Source organism: Anomaloglossus baeobatrachus, chromosome 9 (genome assembly GCF_048569485.1).
Source record: "Anomaloglossus baeobatrachus isolate aAnoBae1 chromosome 9, aAnoBae1.hap1, whole genome shotgun sequence".
NCBI lineage: Eukaryota > Metazoa > Chordata > Amphibia > Anura > Aromobatidae > Anomaloglossus > Anomaloglossus baeobatrachus.
The window spans coordinates 27202529-27213421 of NC_134361.1; the positions used below are offsets into that span (position 1 = coordinate 27202529).

The following is a 10893-nucleotide window of genomic DNA, read 5'->3' on the forward strand; positions in this document are numbered from 1 at the left end:
CTCACTACATACAGATTTATACAGTCACCACTAGGGGGAGCTCACTACATACAGATTTATACAGGCGCCACTAGAGGGAGCTCACTATATACAGATTTATACAGCCACCACTAGAGGGAGCTCACTACATACAGATTTATACAGTCACCACTAGAGGGAGCTCACTACATACAGATTTATACAGACACCACTAGAGGGAGCTCACTACATACAGATTTATAGTCATTACTATGTTGGCTGTTTCAGGACTCTGTCTTAGGCTAGTTTCACACTTGCGTTGGACGGCTTCTGTAGCATTGCGTTGTGTGACAGATGCAATGGATATGTTGCATATAGTGGCACAACGGATGCTACGGATCGTACAAAACAACGGAAAGTTGTTTTTTTTTTTATTTTTTTTTTTATTCTTTACAGTTTTACCGGCAGCAGACTTTTGTGAACGATCAGCTGATCGCTCTCAATAGTCGTCGGGCGGGTGCTCAGCTGAGCGCTCTCACTTGCCGGCGACCGGGCATGCCGGCGAGCGGGCGCTCAGCTGAGCGTTGTCACTTGCCGGCGGCTTCGCATGCCGGCGGGCGGGCGCTCTGCTGAACGTTCGGCCACCGCGAGACAAAATAAAGTTTGTGATTTTATTTAAAAAAAAAAAGAGCATGCGCAGTGAAATCCTAAGGAGTCCGCTGCTCAAAACAACGTTACATGCTGCGTTCCTCCCGCTGGGCGGAAGCAACGGAGCGTCGCCCAGCGGAAGCAACGCAGGTCCTTTTGGCACAATCTGTCATCCATACAAGTCTATGGGAAACAACGGAATCCGTTAACGGATTCCGCTGTTTTCCAAAAGGGCGGATTGTAACGGAAGGAAAATAACGCAAGTGTGAAAGTACCCTTAGGGGGTTGTTAATGCCAAATTAACGTGTTGTTTATTTTCATCTCGATCATCACACACAGGGGTAACAGAGTTGTGGCCAGAGAAGCCGTCCACCACAATGGGAATGTTCAGGCCAAGAACAATCTGCAAACACAAAAGTCATTCAGTGACCGGCCACCGGGAGGAATAAAAAGCCCAGTAAGAAGCTTTGGGCAGGATAAGCCCTGCCGCCTCGATGATTTCACAGCCCCTTGGTTGGAGACTCCATCATGGACGGTGCTGGGAACAGTCATGGACGCACAGTGGGTGAAGCGCAAGCAGGAGGTGCGGGGAACACGGCCGTGGTGACAGGAGAGGCCGCTCAGCACTGACACTTTAATTATAAATGTATTTTATAGCAGGGTGAATTTTTTTTTTCTTTTTTTTTTTTAATTTTAGTTAATAAATTGTACATTGTTATTAACGGACTACAGATTAGACCAATATTCAGTATTCTTAATCTATAGGGGTTAGCAATGGTCTGTATACAGCAGCTCCCCCTAGTGGTGACTGCAGGCAGACAAAATGTAATTATAAAGGGATTGACCAGTTTGAACACCTATATAAGATAACCCAACTGACAGCGCGGAGCAGTGTGCTGTGATCTTTGCCGCTGATGTGATCTGTGCTGATTGGACTGATACAAGGGATTATTTAAAGCCGTAAAACACTTTGGCTGCGTTCACACATCGCAGCCACAATTATATATTGTTTCATTATTATTACTTTTTTTGCCGTTATCGGAACGTTTTTGTCTGTATTTTGGAAACCAGGGCCACAACCTGTGAGTGAAGCCCGAGGGCCCCCATAGACTAAAGTGGTGATAATGCGTTTTCCTACAAGGCTGCCCCCTGATTATCGGCCTGTGTAAGCGATCCAGCAATGGGAGGGTTATTATGGCCGGATTCACACTGTGATTTTCCAGTCTGCTTCATTTATCCGATTGTGCTATATATATATATAATATAATTATAAGTTTTATAAGAGGCATTTACATAGAATATAATGGGGAAAATATGTGTCCAATGGTGTCTTGACGCACCTTTGTGCAAAATCCTTCACACGATGCTTGGTTTAACCCCTTCATGACCACATGTGTTTTGGGGGGGGGGGGGTTTCCATCCTTAGCCTTATGAGGTTTGGGCGTGGGGTTTTTTTTGTACGACAGGTTGTAATTTTGAACACCATTCATGTTACCATATCATGTAGTGAGAAATCTGATTAAAAATGAAAAAAAAAAACAGTTTTGTTTTTTCCTTTTACAACATTCACTATACAATAGAAATAACTGACAGGTCCCAAGCCTTTTTTTTTCTTAGATGTAAGTATATTTATCCTGAGACTCGCTTCTAAGGCTATGTTCGCACGTTGCGTCGTAGTACCTGCAGTTTATTCTGCACGTTTTCCTTCCCTTGGTTTTTGACCAAATGGCTTTTGACCATTTTTTAGCGCTAAAAACGCATGCATTTTTACTGCGTTTTTACTGCGTTTTCTTTTTCGCTCCTAATTGGGAGACCCAGACAATTGGGTGTATAGCTACTGCCTCCGGAGGCCGCACAAAGTACTACACTTAAAAGTGTAAGGCCCCTCCCCTTCTGGCTATACACCCTCCCGTGGGAGCACGGGTCCCTCAGTTTTTTGCTTTGTGCTAAGGAGGTCAGACACGCACGCATAGCTCCACTGTTTAGTCAGCAGCAGCTGCTGACTATGTCGGATGGAAGAAAAGAGGGCCCATACAGGGCTCCCAGCATGCTCCCTTCTCACCCCACTTTCTGTCGGCGGTGTTTGTTAAGGTTGAGGTACCCATTGCGGGTACGGAGGCTGGAGCCCACATGCTGATTCCTTCTCCATCCCCATTAGGGCTCTGGCTGAAGTGGGATTTTACCGGTCTCCAGGCACTGAGACCGTGCTCCATCCGCAGCCCCTGGAGAAGCCGCATGGAGCTGAGTATCGTCAGGGACAGGGCCCTGCTCCGTCAAGGTACTCTGTGTCCCCGTGCATACGCGCGCACACCGCAGCATTGCTGGGTGTGTTAGTGCGCCGGGGACATCAGCGCTGCTGCGCTTGTGCCATTTCCTCACTACAGCTCAGCTGAGTGGGTAGACTAGGGCGAACGGTCGCGCCAGGCCGCTGGGGTCAGTCGCACTGCGACACTGCTGTGACTTGTGGTGCGCCGGGGACTTCCGCGCTGGCCGTGCATATATCACGGCCGCGCTTATTACTACAGTCCCCGGCTTTTGCGGCCTAGTTTGTCTCGTTCCCGCCTCCGCACCTGCCAGTCAGGAGGAGGGCGGGACGCTGTATAGAGCATCAGCGCTGAGGGCTGGAGTCTTTTTTTACATACTCCAGCCCTCACACTAGGCACAGGGGGACGCAGTTTCCCGCACTTTTGTTTGGGCACGCCCACGGTCCGCCCCTCTGCACACAACGCCGGCAGCCATTCCTGCCTGCACGCTGAGCTGCAGAGGGAAGACGGGGAGACCCAGACACGGGATTCTGCGGCCTCATACCCGCTGTTCAGCGGGCGGTAAGCAGCCCTCAAGGGCTCACCCCCACTTGTGCCGTTTGTGTACTTAGTATTTTGTGTTTGCAAATACTTTGCACTGTGCGGTCGCTGGTGTTTTCTCGGCTATATACCCTCCTAGATTACAAGGAGGCAACAGCATGTCGTCCGCAAAACGCAAGGGTGCCAAGGCACAGACGTTATATGCTGCCTGTACCGCATGTGGGGCTGTTCTACCGGCAGGTTCCGCTAACCCCCATTGTGTGCAGTGCTCGGCCCCTGTGGCAATTGCTCAGCCGGGGCCTCTGCTAGACGTGACCCAGGGGGTATCACCTGTGAATGCTGTCCAGGTGACAGGAACAGAGTTTGCAGCTTTTGCTGACAGATTGTCTATGACTATGTCTAAAATTCTTGAAACATTACAGTCTAGACCAGTTACTCAGACCATGGACACGGTTGAATCATTGCTCCCTGGTCCCCCTCAGCTGGAACACTTCCGTGCTCCGGGGGTGTCACACGCACCCCAGGGTGACGACTCTGACTCGGACGACAGTCCCAGACAACCTAAACGGGCTCGCTATGAGGGGCCCTCAACTTCGTCTCACTGGTCAGGATCCCAGCGGGATGAATCTATGTGTGATGAGGCGGATGTATCTGATCAGGATTCTGATCCTGGGACCGCTCTCAATCTAGATACACCGGATGGTGACGCCATAGTGAATGATCTTATAGCGTCCATCAATAAGATGCTAGATATTTCTCCGCCAGCTCCTTCTGCGGAGGAGTCAGCTTCACAGCAGGAGAAATTCCATTTCAGGTATCCCAAGCGTAAATTAAGCTCCTTTCTGGACCATGCTGACTTTAGAGACGCAATCCAGAAACACCACGCTTATCCTGATAAGCGGTTTTCCAAAAGGCTTAAAGATACACGCTATCCTTTCCCCCCTGACGTTGTCAAGGGCTGGACCCAGTGTCCCAAGGTGGATCCTCCAATCTCCAGGCTTGCGGCTAGATCCTTAGTTGCAGTAGAAGATGGAGCGGCACTTAAAGATGCCACTGATAGACAGATGGAGCTCTGGTTGAAATCCATCTATGAAGCTATTGGAGCGTCGTTGGCGCCAGCATTCGCAGCCGTATGGGCACTCCAAGCTATTTCAGCTGGGCTTACACAAGTCGACTCAGTCACACGTACATCTGCTCCGCAGGTGGCACCATTGACCTCTCAGATGTCTGCATTCGCGTCTTACGCGATTAATGCTGTCCTGGACTCTACGGGCCGTACGGCGGTGGCGTCAGCCAACTCCGTGGTTTTACGCAGAGCCCTGTGGTTGAGAGAATGGAAGGCAGATTCTGCTTCCAAGAAGTGCTTAACCAGTTTGCCTTTTTCTCGTGACCGACTGTTTGGTGAGCGTTTGGATGAAATCATTAAACACTCCAAGGGTAAGGATTCATCCTTACCTCAACACAGACAAAACAAACCCCAACAAAGGAGGGGTCAGTCTAGTTTTCGGTCCTTTCGAGGCTCAGGTAGGTCCCAATTCTCCTCGTCCAAGAGGACTCAAAAGGATCAGAGAGGCTCAGATTCTTGGCGGACTCAATCACGCCCAAAAAAGCCAGCAGGAAGAACCGTTACCAAGACGGCTTCCTCATGACTCTCAGTCTCCTCTTTCCGCATCCTCGGTCGGTGGCAGGCTCTCCCGCTTTGGCGACATTTGGCTGTCACAGGTCAAAGACCGTTGGGTGAGGGACATTCTGTCTCACGGGTACAGGATAGAGTTCAGCTCTCGTCCTCCAACTCGTTTCTTCAGAACTTCTCCACCGCCCGACCGGGCCGATGCTCTGCTGCAGGCGGTGGCCGCTCTAAAGGCGGAATGCGTGGTGACTTCTGTTCCTCTTCAAGAACAAGGTCACGGTTTTTACTCCAATTTGTTTGTGGTACCAAAAAAGGACGGATCGTTTCGTCCCGTCCTGGATCTAAAGTTGCTCAACAAACACGTAAAAACCAGGAGATTCCGGATGGAATCTCTCCGCTCCGTCATCGCCTCAATGTCTCAAGGAGATTTCCTAGCATCAATAGACATCAAAGATGCTTATCTCCACGTGCCGATTGCGCCAGAGCATCAGCGTTTTCTACGCTTCGTTATAGGAAGCGAACACCTGCAGTTCGTAGCGCTACCTTTCGGGCTGGCAACAGCCCCTCGGGTCTTCACCAAGGTCATGGCAGCAGTAGTAGCAGTCCTGCACTCGCAGGGTCACTCTGTGATCCCGTATCTGGACGATCTACTGATAAAGGCACCCTCTCAAGAGGCATGCCAACACAGTCTGAACGTGGCACTGAAGACTCTCCAGAGGTTCGGGTGGATTATCAACTTTTCAAAGTCAAATCTAACCCCGACCCAATCACTAACATATCTTGGCATGGAGTTTCATACTCTCTCAGCGATAGTGAAACTTCCACTGGACAAGCAGTGCTCGCTGCAGACAGGGGTGCAATCTCTCCTTCAGAGCCAGTCGCACTCCTTGAGGCGCCTCATGCATTTCCTAGGGAAAATGGTGGCAGCAATGGAAGCAGTCCCTTTCGCGCAGTTTCATCTGCGCCCCCTACAATGGGACATTCTCCGCCAATGGGACGGGAAATCGACGTCCCTCGACAGAGACGTCTCCCTCTCTCAGACAGCCAAGGACTCTCTCCGGTGGTGGCTTCTTCCCACCTCATTGTCAACAGGAAGGTCGTTTCTACCCCCATCCTGGGCGGTGGTCACGACAGATGCGAGCCTATCAGGGTGGGGAGCAGTGTTTCTTCACCACAGGGCTCAGGGTACGTGGACTCAGAAAGAGTCCACCCTGCAGATCAATGTTCTGGAAATCAGAGCAATCTATCTTGCCCTGCGAGCCTTCCAACAGTGGCTGGAAGGCAAGCAGATCCGGATTCAGTCGGACAATTCCACAGCGGTGGCGTACATCAACCACCAAGGGGGAACACGCAGTCGGCAAGCCTTCCAGGAAGTCCGGCGGATTCTAACGTGGGTAGAGAACACAGCATCCACCATATCCGCAGTTCACATCCCAGGCGTGGAAAACTGGGAAGCAGACTTTCTCAGTCGCCAGGGCATGGACGCAGGAGAATGGTCCCTCCACCCGGACGTGTTTCAGGAGATCTGTCGCCGCTGGGGGACGCCGGACGTCGACCTGATGGCGTCACGGCACAACAACAAAGCTCCGGTTTTCATGGCACGGTCTCACGATCACCGAGCTCTGGCGGCAGACGCCCTAGTTCAAGATTGGTCGCAGTTCCGGCTACCTTATGTTTTCCCACCTCTGGCATTGTTGCCCAGAGTGCTCCGCAAAATCAGGTCCGACTGCCGCCGCGCCATTCTCGTCGCTCCAGACTGGCCAAGGAGGTCGTGGTACCTGGATCTGTGGCATCTCACGGTAGGCCAACCGTGGGCGCTACCAGACCGTCCAGACTTGCTGTCTCAAGGGCCGTTTTTCCATCTGAATTCTGCGGCCCTGAACCTGACTGTGTGGCCATTGAGTCCTGGATCCTAGGGACCTCAAGTTTATCTCATGAAGTTGTTGCCACCATGAAACAGGCTAGGAAACCATCCTCCGCCAAAATCTACCACAGGACGTGGAAGATATTCCTATTGTGGTGCTCTGCTCAGGGAGTTTCTCCCTGGCCATTTGCATTGCCTATTTTTCTTTCCTTCCTGCAGTCTGGGTTGGAAAAAGGTTTGTCGCTTAGCTCTCTTAAAGGTCAAGTCTCCGCGCTATCCGTATTTTTTCAGAAACGCCTAGCGCGACTTCCTAAAGTACGCACGTTCATGCAAGGGGTTTGTCATATTGTCCCCCCTTACAAGCGGCCATTGGAACCCTGGGATCTGAACAAGGTTCTAATTGCTCTCCAGAAGCCGCCTTTCGAGCCTATGAAAGAGATTTCCTTTTCTCGGCTTTCTCAGAAAGTGGCCTTTCTAGTGGCGGTCACGTCTCTTCGGAGAGTGTCAGAGCTGGCGGCGTTATCTTGCAAATCTCCCTTCCTGGTGTTTCACCAGGACAAGGTAGTTCTGCGTCCAATTCCAGAGTTTCTTCCCAAGGTGGTATCTTCCTTTCATCTCAATCAGGATATCACTTTACCATCTTTGTGTCCGCATCCAGTTCACCAATTTGAAAAGGGTTTACATCTGTTGGACCTGGTGAGGGCACTCAGGATCTACATTTCCCGCACGGCGCCTCTGCGCCGTTCGGATGCACTCTTTATCCTGGTCGCTGGTCAGCATAAAGGGTCGCAGGCTTCCAAATCCACCCTTGCGCGGTGGATCAAGGAACCAATTCTTCACGCCTACCGTTCTGCTGGGCTTCCGATTCCTTCTGGACTGAAGGCCCATTCTACCAGAGCCGTAGGTGCATCCTGGGCATTACGGCATCAGGCTACGGCTCAGCAGGTGTGCCAGGCGGCTACCTGGTCGAGTCTGCACACCTTTACCAAGCATTATCAGGTGCATACCTATGCTTCGGCAGATGCCAGCCTAGGTAGACAAGTCCTTCAGGCGGCGGTAGCCCACCTGTAAGAAAGGGCTGCTTGACAGCCCTATCACGAGGTATTCTTTTACCCACCCAGGGACTGTTTTTGGACGTCCCAATTGTCTGGGTCTCCCAATTAGGAGCGAAAAAGAAGAAGGGAATTTTGTTTACTTACCGTAAATTCCTTTTCTTCTAGCTCCAATTGGGAGACCCAGCACCCGCCCTGTTTTTCTTAGGGTATTGGTTTTTCGGGTGCACATGTTGTTCATGTTGATAAGTTCTGTTCTCCGATATTGTCTGTCGGATTGAATTTGGTTTTTGAAACAGTTATTGGCTTTCCTCCTTCTTGCTTTTGCACTAAAACTGAGGGACCCGTGCTCCCACGGGAGGGTGTATAGCCAGAAGGGGAGGGGCCTTACACTTTTAAGTGTAGTACTTTGTGCGGCCTCCGGACGCAGTAGCTATACACCCAATTGTCTGGGTCTCCCAATTGGAGCTAGAAGAAAAGGAATTTACGGTAAGTAAACAAAATTCCCTTCTTTAGCGCTTTTTACCTGCGTTTTCACCTGCGTTTCTGCAGATGCGTTTTTGAGATCAAGACACTGAGAAATAAAGTTGAATTAGTCAAAACTAATGAAAAAAGAGAAAAAAAGTATAAAATTAACTTTTAATAAATTTATATGGGAAATTATCAATTTTAATGTAATTATAGTGGTTATGCACATTTTAACAGAAAAATAGCTAAAGTTTATTATTTTTTTACATTTAAATTGTCAGTTATTGTGTGTGTGTAAAGAAACATTAGAACCCATTAATTTTTGCCCAGAAAAGCATGCGTTTTTGGAGCCAAAAACGCAGTTGAAAAGCAGGTAAAAAGCATGAAAAACGCTCGAATTGTGATTTTGGTTGCTTTTTGCCATTTCTCATTGACTCCAATGTTAAGGAAACGCTGCAGAAATGGCAAAAACAACTGACATGCTGCTTCTTTTTCAGCATGGTTTTTGACCACAAATATGCAAATAAAACGCTGCTGAAAAAAAAGCAAAGTGCAGACAGGATTTCAGCTTTTCCCACAGACTTTGCTGGAAAACAAAAACGCATGCGTTTTTGACCAAAAACGCTGCAGCTAAAAACGCTGCAGAAACGCGGGAAAAAACGCAACGTGCGAACATAGCCTAACAGTTTGGGTTTTTTTTGTTTTTTTTTTTTTTCCATGGAGAGCAGCTTTCATTGGTACCAGTTTGTTGTACATTTGACGTTTTCGATCACAATTTAATCTGGTTTATTGATTTTCTGCCGGCTTAATGGCATTTGGTGATTTTTATTTTATATTTTTTTTTAGATTTTCATTAGGCTTTTATGACAGCGGCGGTACCAACAACCAAAAACAAAAATATATATATTTATACTGCTCAAAAAAACAAAGGGAACACTTAAACAACACAATAGTATTTTAATGTTCCCTTTATTTTTTTGAGCAATATATATGTACAGTGTGTCCACCCATATCCTGTCCATATACAGTGTGTCCACCCATCTCCTGTCCATATACAGTGTGTCCACCCATCTCCTGTCCATATACAGTGTGTCCACCCATATCCTGTCCATATACAGTGTGTCCACCCATCTCCTGTCCATATACAGTGTGTCCACCCATATCCTGTCCATATACAGTGTGTCCACCGCCATTAACTTGAGATCAGCGGCAGCTATAGGCATAAAAGTGGTGTCTAGGTATAGTAAAGTAGCCATGCGCTACGCAATGAAACCACCTATAGCGCCACCTGGTGGAAAACAACGGAGTTAGCATTTTTATCTTGAAAACAGAACGAGATAGAGAAAAAAAGTGAATTACAAAGTTGTAGGGCATCATCAATTCAATATGAATCAACACCTTGCATACAGAAATGCTATGATATGAAACCCATGACCCCCCCAAAACATTGAATGCTGGTCACGCATATGGCACTCATTAGTGGCCACCGTCAGCTGCAATGCACATCTGGACTCTGCACAGCATACTGTATCTTGCTGCACGTTGTGCAATATGGTAGGTGACACGTTTGCACAAGCATCTGTGATACGTCGTCGTAGGTCCTGCAATGTTGGTGGAGGGGTCGCATACACCTGCTGTGTGATGTGACCTCACAGAAAGAAGTCCAATGCGGTCAGGTCAGGTGAGCGGAGGCCACTCCACACAGCCACCATACCCAATGACTTGTAGGAAGGTCTCCATGAGGCATCGCTTCATGTCCGCAGCCTTGTGAGTTTTACACCTTCTAATCATAGCATTTCTGTATGCAAGGTGTCGATTCGTATTGAATTGATGATGCCCTACAACTTTGTATTTCACTTTTTTTTTTCTCTATCTCGTTCCGTTTTCGAGATATATATGCTAACGCCGTTGTTTTCCAGCAGGTGGCGCTATAGGTGGTTTCATTACGTAGCGCATGGCTACTTTACTATACCTAGACACCACTTCTATGCCTATAGCTGCCGCCGTTCTCAAGTTAATGGCGGTGGACAGGATATGGGTGGACACACTGTGTATATATTAGTGTATACACACATACTGTATACACATACAAAAAAGTGTCAAACCCACTTATCCCAGTTTAAAAATAAAGTAAGAAAAAAAAGGTTTTATTTTTGAACTGGGATAAGTGGGTTTCACGTGTGTGTGTGTGTGTGTGTGTGTGTGTGTGTATAATTTTATTTATTTTTAATTTAGACTGGAGACTTGAACCTGCAATTGGTGAATGCACTACAACCCATAGACGCGGCACAGTCGGGTTCTGGGGGAGGAGATGGAAAACAATCACGCTATGCAGTTGCCAACACAAGGCTGCATTCACACATTACCATCAGGGAGCACTTTTATTTTAACTCACGATGTTGCAGCAAAAGATCACACTGTGGCTGCACAATGTGAACATGGTCAAAGATGATCTAGTGTACTACTGAG

The 10893-nt window shown here is 48.4% G+C and overlaps 1 protein-coding gene across 1 annotated transcript in view; it reads left to right on the top strand.

The window, feature by feature from the left end:
* ATAT1 (alpha tubulin acetyltransferase 1) overlaps positions 1–2113 on the top strand; it is a 36165-nt gene extending 34052 nt beyond the window's left edge. Inside the window, exon 13 of the mRNA XM_075323416.1 lies at positions 946–2113. Coding sequence (XP_075179531.1) covers positions 946–1213 — 268 coding nt within the window. The 3' untranslated portion in view covers positions 1214–2113. The remainder of the gene's footprint in view (positions 1–945) is intronic.
* Positions 2114–10893: the final 8780 nt, after the last annotated feature.